Source organism: Dipteris shenzhenensis, chromosome 3 (genome assembly GCF_047967505.1).
Source record: "Dipteris shenzhenensis isolate YYH24624 ecotype China chromosome 3, Dip_SZ_1.0, whole genome shotgun sequence".
Taxonomy (NCBI): domain Eukaryota; kingdom Viridiplantae; phylum Streptophyta; class Polypodiopsida; order Gleicheniales; family Dipteridaceae; genus Dipteris; species Dipteris shenzhenensis.
In genome coordinates, this window is record NC_141598.1 from 31,604,970 (window position 1) to 31,628,402 (window position 23,433).

A 23,433-nucleotide genomic window follows, 5' to 3' on the forward strand; every position below is an offset into this window, starting at 1 on the left:
TGCACCTAGGCGACTCACTATCCAAGGGTGTTGTTTTGTTTAAGGACAGAGAAGATAATGCAAGGCATAAACCAACAAGAATCCTAGACCAAGGAACAATGCAAGTACGCAATCGAAAGATGCCCACAGTTTTGGTTGCGTCAAAAACAACAGGACATATTCTGTCAACCTATAGCATTCCATACCCTCCCTTTCCACGTCAACACGAATCATCCACCATTCCTACTTTGTAAAATGATATACAGGCCTACATTCAAATTGATGTCGCTAATGCATAGAGAACAACCTCTTGACACCAGAGTTTAGCATCAACCTGCCACAAGAAAAGAATCACATACAATGCCAAAAATCAACATGATTTAAATTAGACAAGGATTGCCCCAATATTGTAGCCTTCGGCATCTAACAAGAATAGGTTATGAAAAAAAAAAAGCCCCTTCAATCCAGTCAATGCTCTGATAGGAGCAAGAATTGCTAGCGAATTTCAGCCTCAACTGCTTCCATAAGGATTGATATTTGAAATCTCTTGATATCTAATACAGTGACCAGTCTATACTGAAATTCAGCTTTCTGACAAAGATTCCGCTTTGTTCGAAACACTCTGGAGAAAGTCTATAATTGTCAACGCAGCTTCATCATCTTAAACAAACAGAATTAACAGTCATGTCAGTGATCCCACCAAACATGATACATTTTACCTGAAACTGTTTCCACACTCCCTCTGAAATTAAAACAGCACACTCACAAAAAAAGGTGTATCAGAGCTAGATAGACAATAGTAAACAAAAACTGCACAGCTTGGATGCATCTGATTGATATGAAACTTTCTTTGATACATTAGCAGAAGAACTTTTATTTCTTTTTAAACAGCAAATCAAGCTTTCAAACAATGCAAAACGTTACAATCCACTCATTCAGTTATAGGTATTTGGAGTATAATTGCAATACGAATATTTAAGCCAAACAGTTTCTAGTAGTGTTGCCATAAGAATGAAATTCTCATGATTGGAAGTTTATACTATAATATCCTAGGAACCCAAAAATCTGCACGTGCATGTGCTGGGCATGCACATGTGGTGTGCAACATAGATGAGTATAGGATTGATACAGAAGCTCCAAGACAAAGGGCAGAAATATATATATACCTTCAGAAGACTAAAATATAACCAATCGTACAAATTAATATTTTATTAAACAAGCGACAGAGCGAAGAAAATTAAAAATGTATTAGTAAGCACAGCAAGGCTTATGTTCTCATCAGTATCCAAGAATAAGCTACCATCTCAGATTTGAAACATCTCCTAAGGGAAGAATCATCACTTATAAAAAAACTAGCCCATATCCTCTCATCAAAGGCATAACTGAATGTGGATACAATATTAGAAATGTAGCCCGTAGGGCAACTGTATGTTACCTTGGATTCAGAAATTTGTTTGAATATTATAGTCACCATTTAGAAAATGAAAAGATTGACTACAAAATTCCTATGTTATGTCAGCTGAAGTCTGAAATTAATGAATTAAAAATAATCACAAATAGCATAAGTTTTGTATTTTGTACTTAGTTAACAAACTTAAAATGTGTGCCCTATTGATACTTCTGGTTTAAAATTCCCTAGGCAATAAGAATGAAAATTTGTAGGATCTAGCCAGGAAAATGTGGGAGAGCACTCAGTCATGTATGCCTTCATAAGATACACATACGTTTGTGGTAAGAATAAACCTTGAAAATTTGTCGTTGAGCAGCACTATAGGATTTAGCCAGGTAAAAGAGCAAAAGAGCATGAGGTAGCTAGGCAGCTAATGCAGTACTCGAGGATGGAATAATATATCTTCTATGTAGGATGGAAGGCCTCAATCTGAACTTTAGGGACTCACATATTCAGAAGTTTGATTGCAGGATTGCTATCATCAAATCAGAATGGCTTGGAATTTCTTCAGGATGCGCAGCCCAGAAATTTCATCTTGAAGAGCCAAACGCTGAGGCCCTTATAAAAGATTTAGTCTATCTTTGATCATATCATATCAATCCTGGAACTCTGAGATCCCATTAAAAAAGAGAAAGGTAGTAGTAGAAATGACCAAAAAGTAGAAATGGTTCAGCAATTGAGATGTTGTTTGTGGATTATTGCACTCAAAAGCTCATATTACCTTCTGTCAAATTGGTAACTCCATTGCAATATCCTGAATGGCTGATCAAAAAATATCCTCCAAATGATAAACAAAAAATCGTGAAAATCGAGGGGAGGGGAGTGCAATTCCAGCCATCAAGGATAGTGGCCCCAGTGACACCATCAACATTTATATAGATCTATATACCTAGATGAATCCAAGAACATTCCCAAACTCATCCTCTAAAAACACAATATAGTGTAGTTTCAATCTCACAATAGTCACCTAGATGAATCCAGGAACATTCCCAAACTCATCCTCTAAAAACACAATATAGTGGAGTTTCAATCTCATGATAGTCACTCATATGATTGGCGCCCAACAGTGGGTGTAGACCATAGTATAAAAATATGCTCACACATACAAATCCACTAGTCACTCATATGATTGAAAACCATAAGCTCCATCACGCATGGTAGGGACTAGCTACTATGACATCCCCACTGACGTCATCAGCGCCCAACAGTGGGTGTAGACCATAGTATAAAAATATGCTCTCACACATACAAATCCACACACCCACACATACTTGAGCATCCATTTATACAAAGTCTTTGTACTGAGTTTCTGTCGGCACTCCAGAGGTGAAGGGCAGACTCAGCCACAACGAAGGCTAGCACTAAAGGAGAAGGCTAATCAAAAAGTAGTCCAAAATCTGTTCATTCAAGCTACAACTGCTTGTGAAGTCTAAACGATTTCATTTTAGTCTCTCCCAAACGAGCATCTAAAACTAGGCTGACTTGTAGGAAAAGGCTATCCATAGATGTAAGATGAAGGTTACCATGAAACTTTGCCTGACTTAGGCTATGTGCAGGTGTAAGACCAAGGTTACAGTGTAACCTTTGCCCCAGTGGCCATAATGACTTCCATACGGTTTCTAGTATTGCTCGTAGTACATTTGTCAGCTATGTAGTTGAATGAGTCCACTTGGAATGCCTGCTAGGATATGCAATTCAAGGGAAGGTCCACTTGGTACACAAGGTGGACTCAAGCAAGCACCAGTTAGCTCATAGATCACATCTATTGTTTCAAGGTGCAAGGAAAGAATTGTGTATTTTGCAACTTTCTATAGAGATAAAATCATTTGACAGAAGGAAGCAATGAGGATTTGATCAATCATGATAATCTTGCTTCACATATTGATGGAGAAGGCAGGTAAAACGACCTGCTTGTTGGGGATCAAGTTATGAAGTATGCAGAAACGTATCAAAAAAGATTAGCATGAGGGATTGCAAATTGGTGTCTACATGGATGGAGTTCAATACCGAGCTATACAAGGACGGAAAAACCGTGACAGTAACCTATTGACTACTGAAATACCTCTTGGACAATGGACAAGTGTGTGCCTTTATATCTCAGAGATACTACTATTGGGGATTGGATACTGAAGCAAAGAAAATCAATATTCATGACAGAGACCCCACAAGCAGGGACATGCTTGCTTTCTAGGATGAGACACTCTCAAGGAATCTCTGAAGATCCCGACTGAAGCTGATACTGTTGCCCTCCAACCAAAGCTCACCAAGCAATGTCATTACACAAAATGCTTCATGAAGCTCACCGAGAATCACTATCGGCTCAAGCTATTAATACACAATAGATACACCTTTGTAAGACTAGAATAAGTCCAATCATACAAATTTAGATTTGTTGTTGTTCTAAAGATCAAAAATCTACACAGAAAATAAAAGAGAATATGAAAGAGAAGAAAAAAGAGGTAAACAAAAACTTTTAAGAAAAACAAAAGAAAGACATACTTAGCAAGCAAAGCAACACTTATGTCGTCATCAGTGCCCAAGCATAAGCAGCTATACTAGGTTTCTAAGACCCGCGGAGTCTCTTGGGCAAACCCAGTGCTTACTAAAATACGTCAAATAAATAGAAGAGAAAGAAAACAAGAAATAAAAAAGAAAGGAAGCAGGTGACTAAGCAAAAATAAACAAGCGAGTCAAGAAACAAAAAACAAAATCTTCCAACAAACTGAAATATCGTTCTCTCTCTCTCTCTCTCTCACTCTCACTCTTATTTAAAACGTAAAAAGCTAAATGGTCCTTTACACTTATGTATTGTTTCCTACAAAGAGTCAAAAATACATTTCTAACTTAGAAAGCACAAGCATACTCAAACAAACTCTCTTTTGAAATTAAAAGAAAAACGGGCTATTCAGCTCCCCACTTTTTGTTTTTAGCTTATGTTCAATCATTCTAAACATACCTAAGGCCGATACACCATAGATAAAAGACTTCATATCTAAGATTGTGCATACTTTTTTCATTATTTTCCTTGGATTATACCTCGTGTAATAGTAAAGTGATCAAATTACTACATTGAGTGATAAAAGACTCCTTAGTTGTACAAAGGCGGGAAAATCTATGGAATTGGGAAGAAATGACTCCATATTTTGCCAAATCAAAAATGTTTTGAGTCAATGTGAGGCATTTTTATAATGTGTAAACCACTATATTCAGGTTGTTGTTTATCGTATATATCAACCTCTAATCCTATGGTAGATTGAGAAATTCTAAGATCTAAGAAAACACAAGAATCCCCTCTTGAAGTGCAATTCAGTTCACAAGAGTCACGAGGATAGATTCCTTCTCCAAAAGCACTAGCATCTTTGTACATAAAGTCTTGAAAGTTAGGAACATCTGATACAAATAAATCATCTATAAAACGCCTAACTTGGCTAAGCTTATGTAAAATGATAGGGCAGGGTATTGATAGAAATAAGACGTTGCATAAACTCAAATTCATAAGTGAAAAGATAAAAGTTTGCTAAAAAGACGGCACAATTAGTGCCCATGGGGATTCCTATAATTTGTTGAGAGAAAGAATCACCTATTGTGATGTAAAGACTATCTAAAAGAAAATCTATCCAAGAGCAAACATCTTCCACACTTACTACCTTTGTGTATCTTTTCTTTTTAGAACCTATGTCATGATCTTTATTTTTTAGCCACAAGAAGTCAATGCATAAGGCTGTTTTCTCAACTTTTAACACTTTGCATCTATCTTTGTCAAATCTCAGATTGAAAACTTCAGCCACTAGCTTTTTTATTCTAAACATCAGGTCTTCCAGCTCAATCTTTGTGTAAAGCGTCGTAAAATCAAAGGTTTGAAGGAGAATAGGAGACTCTTTTTCTTGAATGCTTCGAGAGGAATTAAAAAATTTTACAACAGGAATCACTCCTACACAGTCATTTAAAATCCAGCTCGAGTGCGAGGGGACATCTGCCTCTTTTAATAAGTCCCTTCAAAGTTCATGGACACTAGGCAACATGTCTTTGAAGCAGTAGCTTAGCCATTTAGAGACATCCGTCAAAGTAGTCTCACAAGCAGCCGCAATAAATCTTGGCTTTTTGGGAGTTTTGTGAAACTTCCAAGCAGCACAAAGAAAAGGTATACTTGGATTGCAAACAAACCCAGAAGACTTGCAAAAACTCTGATGTTTTGAGATCAAATCCTTTTGAGAAACTAAGGCAAGGGCGTAAGTTTTGGCAAGCGAGTTCACTTCTCTCAAAAGACATTCTAGGTAAAACTTTTTGCAAATAAAAACAAAGTTATTGGAACATTTGTCCATATAAGAAATGACAAAATTCCGATGGAATTTTAGAAGGAGAGTTTCATCTTCTTTAGAAAGATGGTTACTTTGCTTTGAGCAATTAATCGAAGGGACTTCTTCTAGTTTCAAAGCAACTTTCTTCAAAATCTTCCCTTTCCATTCTGATAAGATATTTTGAACTCCTAAACATTCTTCTAATTGCAAAACAAACTTTGAGATTCCCTTATCAATAGCTTTTAAAAGGCAAGACTCTTTGAAAGAGTACAATCAAAATTTCATGCCTTTCATGAAAAGGTCTCTTAAGTTACTAGAAAGCAAAATTGAGGTATCAGCTGTGACTACATGTCCTAAATCGACATCAATAAAGCTTTGGAATCTCTTACTTTTACAACAACAAGGTTCTCTAAGGATAGGAGATTTTGAATGCTCTGAAAGCCTTTTACCTATCTCTTCATAGTTGAAAGCCTTTTGTCCTAAAGTTTTTACATACTTCCAAGCTACTACTGGATGCTTCCGAATTCTTCTCACAAAATGAGGAAGAGAATCCATTACTTCAGGAGACTTCAAAAGTGAGTTTAAGCCTATCTTGTCAAGTGAGGGAGAAGTAAAAATACAAATCAAGAGTTCCTTATTTAGATAGACTTCTTTGCTTTGAAAGGAAGCTTTTACTTTTAAGAAGTGATCCAACGAAGTTTTAAGTTGTATATAATGGAGCTTATTTAGATTCAAATCCTCAAAAGAGAAGTTTTCCAAGGTGTATTGAAGTTTAAAAAGAACTTTGACATTATATTTTTCAAAAACTTTTATTGAAAAAAGACCCAGAGACATTAATCTATCTAGGTAGAGTAGTCTTCTTTTATAGTCTCGAGAAGCAAAAACTCTTGGAACTGAGGAAGTTAAAGGAACTAAAGGAGGGGGAAGTGGAGGAAGAGGAAGTTAGGGAGGCAACTCACGAACAACATGTGAGATTGCAGGAGAGCTAGGACCACCTCGTAACATAACTTTAGGTTTCCATACAATGTTAGGTGTATGACTATGTTGGTAATGAGGAATGTTAAAGGGCTTGATATGAGTTCTCCACATCAAAGGGTTCTTTTTAGAGGTTCTTTTATTTTTACGAAGAGTTGATTTTCCTTCCAAATTAAAACCTCTTGGGAAGAAAGTGTGTAAAGTTCTCATCCAAAACAATTCACGAGGACGAGCAGCCTTGTAAAAATCCTTGGCATTATTAAAATGGCCCTCTATATGCTCAATGGGAAAGCAACGAAAAGATTCAAAACCAGACAATAGCACTAAGCCTTTATCTATTGGGATAAGCCCGTTTGATGCAATAGATGGTCAAAAGAAACATCTTGACATTTCCTCCTATCCGTCTGCAACTATCTTTCCAAGGATGGGAGTGGCTTGTATTGATAAGACCCATGTCAACTGATGACATCGTGCAGTCACAAATTTTGAAGTTGTGTCAGTCATAAAAGGTGCCAACAAAAGGAGTTGCACACAATAAGATACCTAGCCTTGGCACAGTGTGCCTTGCCCCATGTCGAATGACCACAGGATCTTCAAAAGCCATCACAAGCTCCTCATTTCTGACTTTCAAGAAGTCATTCGCCCCTGTAGTGACACAAATATTGTAGTTGTCAAAACTTGATCAATGAGGTGTAATAACGAGCCACGAAAGCATTGTATAAGGTGAAAAAGCTCTTGAAGAACGTGAAGTACGCATAGCTTACAACCTATTAGGTGCACAGATGGACATTTGATAGGTTCTGCATAGCAATCCTTCATATGTTGCTCATCGTCGAGCAATCCCCCTGAGATGATGATAACAAAACGCAGAGATGGACTAGATGTAAGAGCAAGTCCCTACAGTACAACCGTAGAAACAGCAAAAATCAGAAACAAGAAAGGGCGAGGAAGAGGTTAAAACTTGGCTCAGCCGCAACGAAAAATGTCCTGTAATTCAAGGACGCCAACCTTTCGTTGAAGGCCTGCCAGAGCAGCCGACAGAAAAGCACCCTACTCCAAGACCAAAAACTCAAAGTTAGGCTTCATTTTACAGCACAGTGTCTTCAGTAAGATTGTAACCGAGACGCGCTAAATCTAGTGTCTCTCAATTCAAAAATCGGCCCTCCCGAGTAAATCACATCAATGGCCAACGTTTTTGGGCGACGTTTAACAAAAAGATTCAAGTACAACGTAGATATCTACGGAAAGAAGCTTCCTAACTATAATGCCTAAACAATCAATCGGGACACGTTGTTGAGTCATTTGCGTCTTGAAAAAGTTGGACAAGTAAAACACCTGTGAAAATCCCATCAGGCCATCAAATGGACCATGTTTCTGCATGAAATCCGAAATATATGTTTTGCATTTTTCCAAATTGTGAAACTTAACATGCGTCTCTGTCTGCAACAAAGCAAAGGTGTAAGAGACACTGCACACACCAGTTTATGCTGACATATAAGGAATTCGGAAAGCGAACGACCACTCTTTACCCTCTCAAATTGAAACCATTCGTAAAAGGGTGGTGAGAAAATCCCCTCCACGTCCGATGTTCCAGCAGCGGGAAAAGGCGCATCCAGGAACACCTTTACAACGGAATGCCAGCTCCGGAAGATAAAGTCAGGAAAATTTGCCAAGAGTTACGAGAACAGAGAACAGAGAACAATGCTGGACACAAGCCTATGCGATCCCGTGACGAAATCGCCGTAAAACCTAGAGCAAGGAGCTGCGTCAGCAGCTCATGACAAAATCGAGCAGAGAAATTGAGAGAGTACCATGTCGAGAAGGCCAAGGACGCGGCTGTCCCATTTGGCTAATTGCTTTTCAAGGACGGAAGCACTGGTGCGGAAGCCATGGAGGCAGAGGACGCGAAGCTTGGGGGAAGGGTTAGGGGAGACCATGGGGAAGGCGAGGGAAGGTCGGGAGCAAGAAGAGAAAATGGGAAGGGGAAGAGGAAGGAAGATGGACATTCATTCATTCATTCATTCATTCAGGCCACTCAAGTCTTTGAAGACTCTGCTCTCCTCTGAATGCTGACCATTGACTATTGACTTTGACTATTATATCAATAACATATTCCACATTGAACATAGCCTCTCTCCCCACCGGCTCTCTCCGGTATCCCTACTCGTTGGATTGATTTGCAGCCCCATGGAGCTTGAGAGCTGGCTCACCCGGCCTCCCTCGCACTCCCATGAGCCTCGAGAGCTTGCAATCTCGGATTCCTTACCCAACTTTGCACTCCTCCGAGGAAAGATCCTCTCCCATTCGTGGACAAGGGGACCAAATTGCAGGTTCACGGAGGGGGAACTCGGTTCCAAATAGGTACAATTTGGCCCCGGTTGCTACACATGGGGACGGAATTCATGCTCAAATTGGAATGCTGGACTCAGCAGCTCCCTCCATTGCAGGGAGCTGCTCTAACCTGCCTTTGAGGCCTTCCCCATAGTGGGGAGAGTGCCCATGCAAAGCGGGGTCATCACACCGCCTCCCTACAAATGCATCATCCCCATACTCCATCACTACCCAAACCACAATTAGTGCAGGTGACCCGACACTGGTCCACCCGCTCATTCATGTAACTTGCATGGTGATGGCAGCTGACAAAAGGCAGAGGGTGATTGTGAGGATTTAGGGCGCCTCCACATGTCAGTCGCTCTACCAGCACGTGGGTGAACTTCAAACGGAGGTGTGGAGTACCCCCCCTAAACCTCCTTAGTGGAGGTGCACCATGCAACAAGGATGTGGAGCACAAGTGTATGAGAATCCAATCCCCTATTTGCCAAACCAACTTGTGACGGTAGTCTGTGCAGACTATGGGGACAGCCTCTTAGAGTAACTCCCTATGCCTGCTACTACTAGCAGGCCATTATTGATGCCCCATGCAGCTCCGGCACAACATCGATGAATTGCATGATTCTAGCCCAGCATTCGAACACTGGACTGGGAGATCTGATTGTTCGTACTATCAGGCACTCCAATGAGGGCTCTATCCACTAATTGGCAACATTGAACTCATGGAAGCGCTAGTAGCCGATGAAGCCCAATCAAAGGTTCCTAGAGCTCTATGTCAAGTCTATGGGGAAACATTTTTAACAACACAAGGGAGCTAGCTGCCAACTTATTGGAGTTGCTAAGTTCCCAATGGGAACAATGGTGCAAGGAGCTACTTAGACCAGTTACACCCTGACTATGCAAGTGTGGCCAGGTAGGGGCATGCGCTTGCGTGGCCACCACAAGTCCACATATCCATGGCTATGCAAAAATGAGAGCACCCATGGGACAAGCAACCCAACCACTACCCTTAGCCCATCACTCACCCACAAGCACTTACAATTTCACTAACAGCAAGATTCGAACCCCTACCACCAATAGTTAGGTATTCATCCTAAACCACATAGGCATTATCAGGCGCATGACAATAAATGTGTTCTTTTTATCCTTCTATTGTGGCACCGCCAATCCCTTTTCTAGCTTGGGGTGGCACCAAGTGATGTGTACCCGCCCTTAGACTGTAACACTCTCCCCTTTATAGACAATAAACGTCTTAGACTATAACCCTCTCAAAGTGCATTCAGTTGTGCGGAGGAGCAGCAGCTCAAGCGGTTGGGCATTTGCCCACCTGAGTTGGCTACCCACATTCAATTCTCTCGGGAAGATCACCTGCTTCTTGTCAATGCACACCACGGGTAGTTGGCCCCTCGTCATTGTGTGTGTGTAGGGGGGGGCATGTGAGGAAAGAAAAGGTGCATTCCACATTCTCTCTTCTTCCATGGAAATCCCAAGAAAAATCAAGGTTGTATAATAAGGGAGTGGAAAGAGGGGAGAGGAGGAGTGTGAAAAGGGGAAATTGATGCAAAGGGGGGAGGGGTCCATCAAATAAGAGAGGATGCAAGTGGAAGTGAAGCCCTCGGTCATACATTTAATAGACTCATGCATGTCTTACAACCAACCCCTCCAAAATATTCTTTTCATTCTTAAATATCCTCACCAAGATATTTGAAGCGTTGCCTTTTTGCAAAGGTGGAAATGGGAGGTTTTGTTGAAGAGCTAAGAATTAAAAATATTCCATTACTATGCCCTAAGGCTAGCTACTATATCAGCATGTCCAAAGTTGAATATTGTGAATTATTCAACAAGTGGTTGTATAAGATCATGTTTGCATCACTAGAAATGCAACTTGATTCCTTGAGGGAGCCACATGCAACTTGATTCCTAGAGGTAAACGTGCACATGCATGGATCCACAAGGAGAAGAGCTGATGCACTTTGCTATTCACACGTCCATAAGAAAATCCCCCCCCCCCCCCCCCTTGTCAATAATGGCCACTCTATTCTTGAATTTGAAGGTGAAGGAGGCAAATGGAGGACTATTCCCATCCTCCATTCATGGCTACAATGTAGGAGAGATCAAAACTTCTCCAACAGGACATCTCACACCATCAAAGCTCACATAGAAACATGTCATGATCTTGATGTCTAGTTGTTTACCATTGTGTTGCGACATTATAACTTGCAACTTGCCCACATGATGAGGGTGGGGTTGCAATCAACCCCTAACAAACACCATCATGACCAACTTCAGGGAGTGTACAAGTCTCCTCAAAACCCACCCAAACATTTCATTACTATCATCATAGGCTCTTGTACTTGGTTGCATAGCGCTACAAGTTTCAATGATGCAATCGACCTGCCCACATAGAGTTGCTACTTCCACCGATCTAAGCTTCACCCCATGTGTGCATCCCCATGTGCACTTCATATGAAAGGAGGAGTAAGGACCAAGTCTCATTGAGCCATGCTTATAGTGACCTTCCCAGCTCTATGCACGACGATTATGCGGTCCCCACCTCCATTTTTTGGGTGGATACTTAGGTAGAAGCAATGGGGTTTTGACATTTTATGAGTTTGCGAGTTTTTCAAGTATTTTTATGTGTGAATTTTATAGCTAGTGGCTAGTTATAATTCTTGCATATCACCATGCAAGTATAAATAATAATTAAACCATGCAAAATATTTCATAAACATAGGAAACACTCAATAGAAACCATGGTGCTAGTTCTATTAGAGGAAAGATCTCATCATAAATCCCTTGGATCAATAGATCATTGTCACGCTATAAAGGCAAGCAAGCAGTAGCCAAGCATCATTGCATTCGTGGTTGAGCCAAGCATAAATAGCTAAAACAATAGCTCGTCGGCGAGCTATGAAGACAGGGTGCCAAGAACTTTTTTCCCAGATGGCATTTTGGGTTTTGTTTGCAGTCATTTTCAAGGTATTTAGGCCTTCTGAGCTCATTTTTGGTGTCAAAGAGGTCAAGTTGTGCATGTATCAAAAGTTTTGTTTCTTCCAAGTAATTTATACCCCTCTCGCAACATAGTCAAGTTTTGTTTTGTTCTAAGAAATTTTTACCAATGGAGCAGAGTAACAATGGTCATCCATAGGTCAAATATTTGAACATCTATAATTTCTAGTTTTGTGGGAGATGTGTTGTTTGGATTAGCTCCTCTACATGTAAGAATACAAGTTGTTCATAAAACAATATTTTAAATTTCTCCCAATGCTAAATGCATAGTTCTGCTTAAATTTTCCCATTTAAAAAGACCAATACGATTGAGTCAAATCAATACTTGTAGCTAATGATCAAGGTGGTTGTAAGAGTTCTACACCATACGATCTTTAATGGCATGCCATGAGCTATAGAAAAAATTCAATAAAAACTCGCAAAAACTTACTCGCAAAATGCCAATCCTCGAAGCAATGCTTATGGCTTTTCATACAATTTTATTATTCAAAATGGTTACATGGAATTCCTAGATCGCACTTCTCCCCTCCATGCACACTCGACCAATTTCATATGCATTCCTTTCCATTTTCACCTTTGGGATTCCATTCAATGCTTAAACGATGTATTTTTCCATATTTCATTGTCATCAAAGTCTTGTAAGATCTCTCTCTCTCTCTCTCTCTCTCTCTCTCTCTCTCTCTCTCTCTCTCTATGTGTGTGTGTGTGTGTGTGTGCACGTGTGCGTGCGTGCGTGCGTTTTTATGTGTGTGTGTGTTTGCGCGTTTTCGCTGAGGGCTTTATTGACTCTCTAGGATATACTTGGATCCATCTCCCCCACTCATTGAGCATCGCTATTGGGCAATCTCAGGTTTCATCATATTAAAGAGAGAGACGGATTTGTGCCTTCATGTGATCTAAAGGAGATCGAGTTAGAGGAGAATTTTTATCTTCAGATGCCCTGTATATTACGAGATCCAAGGCAGCTACTATTGTCTCTTCAGAGATAAGCTCTGGTCTGCTCTCCCGCTTCCTTTCCCATCCAGTTCAAAGATTCTTAGCCGCCTTCATTCATGAGGCAGTTAAGCATCGAGAGCACTTTCTCAAACTACAAAGCAGGGCTGGAGCACAAGCGAACTCATTCTTAGCACATGGTCACAGAGTTCTTTCAGCCATATCACACAGACCCTCATTCCTCACATAGTCGGCGATGCAAAGATCCAGAGCCAATGACACAATGTATCTGATAGAGGGAGGAGACACAGATCATGCTCAAATATATTCCTTCCATATTTAGACCCGAGCATTACCCACACAGTCTATAAGAGTTATTGTGGCCCTAGTTAGATGAAGAGAGCTACAGCCAAGAGACCACGTCGGACCGTACCCATAGACAACAGTCAGTACTTTATATGTGATCTTACACCAATGGAGCCCCGCCAACCTTTGGGTCCAATAGGACCTCTCTCTCTCTCTCTCTCTCCCTCCCTCCCTCCCATCTCTCATCCGCCCCCTCCCTCCCATCTCTAGGCAGCCCCCTCCCATCTCCCTCCTCTCTCAGTCGCCCCCTCCCGTCTCTCTCCCAGTCGCCCCCTCCCATCTCTCTCATAGTAGCTGCTCAGCTCCCTCACTCACCACGTTGTAGGTTCTGCTTGTTGTTGCCATGGTTCATTGTTTCATGTTACGCCAAAGCTCCAACCAAGGTCCAAAGTCCAAACCTTAAAGGGCAATCAATGAACTTGAGTTGCTCAGTTTGCCCAGCCAACCAGCCACCAGGTTCTCACTTTTTTTCAGTTCAGCTCAATTAGCCTCTCTCAGTTCAGTCAGCTAAACCACTCTAGGTTGGGTTGACCCCTAGCCCAACCTAGAGGTTAGTTCCAGCATAGGGGCATTCAAATATATGCAGGCCACTATGTAGCTCCCGCTAAGTTGAAGTCCTTTGCCTTCTCGATTCTCGACACCTACGAGTAAGCCCTCGTATTTGGCCATTACAGCCTTATCACAGCATCCATCTCCTATATCTCAGGCACGAAGGAGCAAATCTATTATTTACAAAAAGAAATCAGAGAACTCAAACTTCAGGTTGCAACGCTCGGGAGGAAAGTGCAAGATATCGAGAGTAATAGAAAATAGGAAATTATTGCAAAGGTCATAGATAAATGTAACGCATCTCCACTGGCACCGACACTTGTCTCCATGGTCAAGGATATGATCACCAATCAAGTGAGCTCAATCAAGAAATAGTTGCCGATTCCAACAACAAAATCAATAGAGCGTTTCATTATATGGAAATGAAAGAGCAAAAAGCTAGAGCACAAAATAAGACGATCTTATGCATTGGGGGATTAGAATAGGATTCCTCCATGATGAACTCTCTCTCTCTCTCTCTCTCTCTCTCTCTCTCTCTCTCTCACACACACACACACACACACGCACGTGCAATATACATGTGATATTTGTAACATTTTCATCATTGGATTGCATGGAATCTTCCTTTTTTTTTACACTCCGATGTAGAATTACAAGTCCTAGATTCTAGAGACCTAAGATAAATAATGTTAGGTGGATGGAGAACTTTTCATCTTGACCTAATTCTATGAAAAATGCAGATCACAGAAACCTTTAAATTACGGATGAAATCCTATTATGCTATGGTATAAACTTGCAAATTTAGTGAATTATGGCATGAATCCTTTAAACATGTGGCTTCAAAGTTTTGGGACTTTCATGTCATCCACGAACGATCTATGGCTTCCCAAAGAAAGATAGGCAAGACAATTGAAGCATCAACTTCTTATCTACAACTTCCTATCCAATCGGAATGGGTATGCTCTGGTTGTGTGAGTGAGTGTGAAAGATCTACCTAATTATTGCCGCAATTCTCACTCTGTCTACAATGATCCCAATGTAGAGGTCAAAGAGCTTCGTCGTTCACAGTAAGATGTGCCACTCTATGTGGCTTCTAGTTTCCAACAATGAGACCACACACTAAATGAAGGGTGCAATCCTAAGGAAGATGGGTCCTAGGTAACATTTGCAACTCAAAAAGATGAAACTATAAATATATTTTTTTTGGGTGGGAGGGAGAACTGTGGGCAACTAGCTAGAAATTATATTCATAATTTTTCATCACAATATGGGACTTCAAAAGCTCGTGATGCACATGGTTCAACAATCACCTTTTAGTGTGCCACTAAGAGGTAACCAATAGTGCCATGATACTCATTTTCATTCCACCCTTGAAGCATGGATCCAATTGCACACACATCCATTTTACCAAAATTGATTGTTGTTTTCAAGTCGTGCGAATGTGATTTATTTTGAAAATATACGTGTAAAGTAGCATAGAAAATTCATAATGATGGACAAACCATTTAAAAGCTACTTCATCACATTTTCTTGTGTGGAACTTATTGGCCCGAAGGCAAGCTATGCTTTAAGTGCGTCGTGTGACCTAGCTAAGTGTTCACAATTCCACAAGCTGACTAATGGGAAATGGTCCTCATTGTCTTCTGGTTGACCAATCACTATTCACCTAAAAGAACTTATGATGGAGGTCGTTAGATTAACTTATTTTCACAACTAGTGGTATGTTGGTTGCCTTACATGATTGTGGATGCTCAGCTCATGTTCCCAATTTTATTTCATATCATTTACATGCATTAGAATGTGCAAAAACTAAAAGGTCCAGGAGTGAATATTCTATATTGAAGACTAGAAGCGGAACAAACATGCCATGAATGCGTAGTCACTTCAATCCCAAAATTGTGTGAACAGTGGCCACAAACTTGTTCGATGCACATGGAGAAATTTCACATACTTTTGGAGCTTCAAGGCTTCATGGCAAGGAATATGACCCACAGACTTCACATACTTTCCAAAGCATCAAGGTTGTGCAACAACAGCCCCGCCATACAATGTGGACAACCATGGTTACATTTTTTATGTAGAGTAATCACTCATTAATAAACAAACTCTCTCTATAGCCAATTATCAATTAAAATATATGAAGGCCTGGTTGTGCTCAACCTTAAGACATACTCTTGTGCTTTGACCAACATGTGAAGAACAGAGTAAAGAGAAACATGTGCCCAAGGATGGATCTGTGCACAAACAAGTTGCTACCAAGGGCAAGGTTGTTTAGTGTTTAAGAAATGCTCCTATGACCCACATTCAAGCTTATATATAAAGGACCCCTTTATAAAAAAATTAGGTTGCTTACCCTCTAATCTATAAAATCTTCTATTAGATAAAGGGTCTAATGTATGTGGACATTCATCCTCCTATAATTTATATGCCATGTCTCTGCATTTACCATGGTTATTCAACATTGGTGCTATAAGAGCATCCAATAAGGAGGAGGTATTGCACATAATCCTTAAATAAAATCTTCACATTTCATATAAGGAGATTCCATAGATGGTACTAGAGCATGTTTTTATGTGCCTGTGTCTGAAAGTCTCTTAAATGCAAAGGAAGTTGCGTAGAGTCTTTGCATATGTGGACGTCCACAAACCTCTCGACTTTGCATGCATTACTACCATTGTACGTGGGAGCTTCTACACCCCATATCAGCCCATGGTCGTGCTAGCTACCTCTGTTCTGGAATTCGGTGTGTTGCCCCAAAATATTGAGGGCTTAGCTCATAGGGTTTGGTCCCATGACGGAATTAGGCTGGTAATATGCTTAATTACAGCTACTCAATAACAATTTGAGCCCAAACCTTCACTTATCCAAGATCATTACTAATTCTAGATAAACTACACTCAACTACGTGGCTTCAAATGGAAGCTTCTGATTGCAACTAAAAGATGACAAATAACTGTTGATTGGATTTCTTTGAGCCACCAAAACATAGAAAGTAGCTAAATAGAGCCCTCTAGTGTGAAAAAAAACCCTATTAATTAATTAGTTGGTGTGGGGAAAGTGGGAGTGGTATACAATGGCAAAATATTTAGGGATAAAGGGGGGATTACTTCACTTAATTTGGGTTCAAATATTTCCTTCAACGTTTGGAGAAGCCCCCCTTGGACATAGTCTATGCATAAAATAAAATAAGCCATGGAGAAATATAGGTTAATTAATGCATAAATAAAGTGAACATTACAAGTGATTGCCATGCTTTTCAAACAACTCCTCCCTTAAGGAATACATTTTTGAACCCCCAACCAACGAGTTGGGAAGCAACTCTCAAAAACAGTTTTCAATGCTCAGCTTTCTTTATGGCCAACAAGCAAATTTCACATTGTGGATAGACCATCCTATTCCCCTGCCTCCTCGAGAAGGTAAAACCGATCAGCAGCCAAACTGACTCAAAAGCAGCAAGCTTGAGTTGAAACTTCATTACAATCTCATCAGTTGGCTCTTCTTTAGAGCGTAACGCAGCTGAACTACTCCGATAGCTCATAACCTTTACATCGTCCTATGATCAAACCTATTCAAAATCCTATTCGAAGAACTGGCAAGCAAACAGTAATCCTAAGATCCAAACCCACTCAAAGAACCAGAAAAACTGTTATCACAATACCATGAGCTACATGACCCACCCGCTTATTCCAATATTTCAAGAGAGCCTACGCTGAGGCCATCCATATATTACTTCCCACAGGCACCTAAAACTCTGCTTAGCACCCCTGCGTTGCTATATCTAACATGGTTCCAAATGTCATTTTGTTATTAAGGCGCACAACTGTTTTCAGCCTAGGTCAATCCGTCCTATCCACGTTCCAGGCTGATTTCAGTTTAAAAGCACTAAGTGTTGCTTGGTATGCACTTGATCTATGACACAGTCTCCTCCACTGAAGCACGTGCTTCTGAGATGCTTTGAATTCTACATCAGTAGCCAGCAGGATGCTGCAAAAGTATGTTACTACAAAGAAAGGAGTGAAGCAACAGCAAGTAGTGTCAAAATAGTCAACAAAGGATATTGGGAGGAAAAATTACACTGTGGACTTCAGTAACCCCTAGGATTTTTGGGAGGGAGTAAAGAGTGCAGTCAAAACCAATTTCCATGTCTAATTCTTGACAGCAGCAATCCTTGACACTTGGTATGTCTGGCATCTGAATGGTCTATCTTTTAGAACATAATAGACCACTGCGAAAATAAGACATCCCTTTCTTTCCCAGGGGGAACAATTTCTCCTTCTCAAGGCTGGGTCTTCACAGAACAGGTTGACTTGGTTTACCAATGCATTTGCAAGTTTTCACTCAATCTTCATTGTTTCGATCGTCAGGTCTTCTTCAGATTGCCAAACAACTACGTGCCCTTTGATCACATTTGCAGCTTCTCTATGTGACATACCTAGTAAGTCTTTGCAGCTTCTCTACATGAAACGAAAAACGCATTACATTTCCAGCTACCAAGGACAAAACCCAAATTCTGTCCACATAAGGCCCTCTCAGTATGGGCAAATTTTTTGAGACATAAATGACACAAGCTGAAAACTTGGAGTGGACAAAATTGTGACTATTTACAAAGAAAAATGACCCACAATTCAGGGTTGTTTTCCTGCTATCTACAAGAACAATAGAGGTAGCCAAATGGCTACAACAGTCACGGGAAAAAATAATAGTCTTCTTGAAGTGGGCAAAATATACACTATATACATAGAAAGTCACCCACAATTGAGGTCTATTTCCTGTCAGCTACGGGCTGGAAAAAGGTAGCCACAATAGCTACAACAGCCAGGGAGTAAAGATTGTAATTGCGAGCTCAGTTAATCCCCATCTCCCAAACAGAAAGAATTACTGTACAAAGGAGTGATCTCCATCTGGATTGAAAATTATATACAGTTTATGAACCTCTTCCATGATTTCTGAGGTTGTTTCTTTCAAAACACTGCTACTTCTGACATTCTTCCCCAAGAGGGTTTCTGTTCCCTTTTAGTATCCTGTACGGTGCAATCATCAAACATCCTTTTCAGCTTTTCTCTGTAGTCACTCAGAGAATTCCGATCAATGCAAGGCGTCAATTGTACCAGATCACCCATTTTTAGCATCTGCTGAAGGTCATTAAGATCTTTATGATTGACTTTTGGCCTCATTTCTTCCCAAAAACCAATCCCTGACGTTGCTACCAGAAAATCTTCCTTGGCAGTTCTTTGCAGCAGATCTGCCACTGTAGAACCTCCTGGCATTTCTTGGACCATCATCTGATGGACAGCATATCAAAGACAAGCATAGTGAGAAGGCCACCCGCATCAAACAGTCTACACAGTTCAAAAGGAAGCCCAGAAGAAAATAACTGCAATGGAAACAGAAGTCTACCTTGTCTTCCTCTAAAATAATAACGAAAACTGGATCATCTTCATGACAAGGTGGCCTACGAGAGAGATCTGAGTGAAGGCAATTCTCTCTGTGGAAGGGAAAAGGACAAGGGGGCCTTATGTCTCCATCAAGACGAGAAAGTCGAAGTTTAGTATCCATAATCTCATTTTGCCAAGTCAAAACCCATCTTGTCCACTCCACCATTTGAAGGACAAATGAAGAATGTGGTATATTGCCCTCTTTGTATCTCCAATGTGCAGCCACTCCAAACTCAGCCTGGTGATGCATTTCCTTTGTTCTTATCTGAATCTCTAGAGGAAGTCCATCGTCACCCCACACAACGGTATGGAGAGACTGATATCTGCAAAAGAGAAGCACATGGCAAAGTATTGTCATGGAATCGTTAAAAGTAAATAATTCACAGCCAATACTTAGGATGGGGCCAACAGAAAAAACTTACCCATTCACTTTTGGTTGCCTAATGTAGTCCTTTAATTTTCCTGGAACACAGGGCCAAAGCTGATGAACAGCTTCTAATGCAGCGTAGCAGTCTTTCTCATTTGAGACGATTAGTCTGAATCCCTGAACATCATATATTTCATTCACATCCCGCCTTTTCCTGCAAATAGTTGGACCAACCAGATGTTAGTCCTTACACATCTCTACTTGCTGGTATAACGAACCTCATCATACGAAATGGCTGCTCACCTTAGCATTTTTGCGTAAATGCTGTATAAATTTTTCGGTCTTCCACAAAGGTCGTGATAGTGCACCCCTTTTTCCAGTAAAGCCTGATCCAACTTACGTATGGCAAACATGATTGTTTCTTCTCTAAAGCCCTCTGCTAGTTTGATTGCTAACTCTTGGTGCTCCTGAGGCTTCAAGTGCTTAAAGCACAAATCTTCCATTTCAGCCTTCCAACTCCAGATACCCAATCTACCAGCAAGAGGAACAAACACTTCCAGAGTTTCCTTAGCAATGCGACATCGCTTCTCCTTTGGGAGAGCTCCCAATGTCCTCATATTATGGATCCTGTCTGCGAGCTTAATAAGAACAACACGAACATCCGCCATGGCTAAAATCATAGTATGTAAACGATCAGCCTCAACTGTCTTATACGCAGTATTGTTGTCTCGGGCCAGCTTGCTGAACTCACTCAATCGTGTCACCTGCATCAAGTTTATTAAAATCAGTGCTAATTCAATCGCACATCCTCCCCTCTTGTACATAGAGATCATAGGGACGTACCCCTTCGACAAGGTTGGCAATCTCTGGCCCAAATGACTCTTGAAGCCGCGTATGACTAATGAACGCGTCATCGATAGTATCGTGGAGTAAACCTGCTGCGACGACGACCTTGTTCGCACCAACAGCCGCCAATATCATTGCGGTTTCCATACAGTGGATAAGATAAGGATCACCATCTGCGCGAAACTGCAACCAAGGAAACAGATCTGCACATTAACTTACAAACCACAAAAACCATTTTGCGGCAAACAACCACCCAACATAGCTTTAGCATATTGCTAGCTAGCAAGAACTAGATGTGAACATTTCCTCTAACCTGACCCGAGTGAGCTTGCTCAGCTTCTTCAAAGGCTTTTATGACGACCGGATCTTTGAAAATCTCGTGGAGCTCTTGTGCGTTTCGGAGAATGTCTTGCGAACTCCGGAGAGTTTTTGGAAAAAGAGGCTTGCAAAAAAATTCTGAAAGGGATGAACATGCCAACTTCGTGAGACGAGGGGTTCCCGGTCTGATTTCCAACACCTCCGTGCCAATATCCAGGTCACTTAGCGTGGTGCTTGGAGACCCTTGTGTGACGAAGAAGAAATCGTCGCTAGGTGTAACTGGATCATTGTCCGACGAGGATACCTCCACATCTGCCGTGGAAGAATTCAGGACGTAGCTGCTACAACTTCTGTCTCGGGCTGCCGTAGTTGATCTGCTAGAAATGTTGCCACTGCAGAACGACGACGGACCATGTAGCACTGACACTGGGCTCCGTTCTCTGACCTTCAAGGAAGCTGTACAAGAGAGAGAAACGGAATCGGACCAACTCTCGTTGCCCTCTAACAGGGCACACAGATCATTGTGCGAGGATCTCCGAGAGATAGAAGTGCCCTCGATAATGTCAGATGTGGAACAAGGAGAGAGGCGAACAGCCGGGCTGGCGAAGAGGGAGGAAAGTCCACCGAGAACGGGTCTAGAAACGGGATGATGGATGGCCAGGGCACGGGGGTGGAGCTCGATTTCAGAAGAGGAGCAAGAAACGCAGTGGGAAGGGTTGTGGGAAGGGGGGATGGTGGGAGGGGAGCTAGAGTAGAGGGAGGCTGCAGTTGCCATGAGCATGGCCTCAAGATCGCTGGCTGCTGTTGTAGATCTACTGTTCCAGATCAAATTACAGCTCAAATGGACATGGAGATCTACTGATACTGATCTTGCAGCTCGAATTGGAGATGTGAAGACGGAGATGGAGATAAGCTATTCCTGATCTTGCAGCTCAGATTGGAGAAGGAGAGTCGATCAATCTCTGTTCTTCGGAGCCCTACGAGGCAGAAGAAGAAGAAGAGGTTGCTCGAGCAGCTCCCCTGCCTCTCTTGAGCTCTTTCGCCCTGCACGCTGTTGGATTTACGCGTTCCTTTCGCTACTATTCACTTATGTACAGATTTGAACCCGTAAAAGAGAACTGGCAAAGAGCCCGCCTGTTTCCTCTCTCCTTTCCCCTCCTCCTCCTCCTCTCCTCGAAGCCGGCGCCACTTTCAGCCCAAGAAACGCGGCAGCAACAGGGACACTCGTAGGCCCCGCGCAGCTGGAAGGCTCTGGATCCAGGCAATGTCGGCCCAACGGAAAGCGGACTGCTTCTCTTGACCGTCCAAGTGCGCCCTTCTGCAGCCAGGCAAAAACAAAGGCAGCTACCAGCGACCTTGGGCGGGGGGGGAAAGCGACGGGGGGCGGGGGAGGGTGGGCGGGAGAAGGACCGGTGCGAACTCGGGGGGGAAGAATGGGTGGGAATGAGAGCTCTGAAGCGAGGGAGGCGAAGAGAGGAAACAGAGCTAAGGAGAGGGCGAAAGGCAAGAAAACAGAGCTATGGCGATGGAGAGAGGAAGATGGGAACAGAGCTATGGCGATGGAGAGGTCAAAGGCAAGAAGAAGGAGAAAGGCGAAGAAGAAGAAAGAGGTGACGTGTCTCTCCAGCGTGTCGAGCTGGAATAGTGCCATGTGCCGGCCCGCACGCTTGTCGGCCGGTTGCCACGTCAATGCACGCAACTTCCTCACGTCCGCCACGTGGGACGTTACCCCTTTACCTCCTGCCCACGTGGTTCCCTCGCTTCCTTCCAAAACCAAGTTCCGATCTATTGCTTGTTGACATTTGTCTCCATTCACCACCCTTTCACCGTGTCTCCCCCCCTCTCGCTCGACCTTGTATGCTTAGAATCTAGTCTTCTTTTTCATATAATAACGGATCAGCACATCCCTTAGCACCTTTGATCATAACTCTTCCCTAGTAGGTAGCCCCATTGGCTTTGAGGACGCTTTTAGAACGGACTGAAAAGCTTACGATTTGATACCCCCTTCGCCTCAACCACACTAATGGTCATTTCGCTCCCAAATTCGACTGGAGAACCACTTCCATTAACATCGGAGAATTTGTAAATGTTCAACGTGAAAGCAACAACGCTCAATTTTCGGAGCATTTTAACAAATCGAAAACTCGTATGATCGTTGATGGGAGAATGTGATCAGCGTGATAGTCGCACTGAAATGTTTGGAGCTTATGTTCCCACGTTGTGTGAACTTTTCCAACCGTAAATACCTCCTATTGTTTTGCTTCAGACGTGGGAATCTACTCTTAGGCATAGTGCACATGGGCAAAGAAATGCGAAGCTGGTGCGGGTTTTTTTAGGTTGGCACAGGTTTCAAGGGTAGTTTGAAGCACCATTGGAGCTGAGATTTGCACCTCCATCTTTTGGGGTGCCATTTTGGAAACCAGAGCACCATTCCTTGCCCAACCAATAAAGAGATGACAACCAATGAAAAGATGCCAACCAATCAAAAGATGCCAACTCTCAGATGTAGAGCTCCCTGCCAAACCTCAATTTCTAACACCTTTGTCATGTATTAGATGCATGAAGCGTCTTCACCAT

The 23,433-nt window shown here is 41.8% G+C and overlaps 2 protein-coding genes across 2 annotated transcripts; both read right to left on the reverse strand.

Annotated features, from left to right (window-relative positions):
• Positions 1 to 384: 384 nt before the first annotated feature.
• LOC147903659 (uncharacterized) lies at positions 385 to 8,748 on the reverse strand. The gene is made up of 7 exons (XM_087372550.1): positions 8,514 to 8,748; positions 8,232 to 8,324; positions 8,038 to 8,142; positions 7,711 to 7,752; positions 7,470 to 7,599; positions 7,246 to 7,347; positions 385 to 639 (listed from the first exon to the last, which is right to left on the reverse strand). Exons 1-7 carry the CDS (start codon positions 8,706 to 8,708, stop codon positions 563 to 565), a joined length of 744 nt encoding a protein of 247 aa, XP_087228676.1. The 5' UTR covers positions 8,709 to 8,748; the 3' UTR covers positions 385 to 562.
• A 9,825-nt stretch (positions 8,749 to 18,573) lies between these two features.
• LOC147903660 (putative GTP diphosphokinase RSH2, chloroplastic) lies at positions 18,574 to 22,412 on the reverse strand. The gene is made up of 6 exons (XM_087400489.1): positions 20,852 to 22,412; positions 20,536 to 20,721; positions 19,996 to 20,456; positions 19,748 to 19,906; positions 19,288 to 19,648; positions 18,574 to 19,172 (listed from the first exon to the last, which is right to left on the reverse strand). The coding sequence occupies exons 1-6, from the start codon at positions 21,635 to 21,637 to the stop codon at positions 18,852 to 18,854; spliced, it is 2,274 nt and encodes a 757-aa protein (XP_087256615.1). The 5' UTR covers positions 21,638 to 22,412; the 3' UTR covers positions 18,574 to 18,851.
• Positions 22,413 to 23,433: the final 1,021 nt, after the last annotated feature.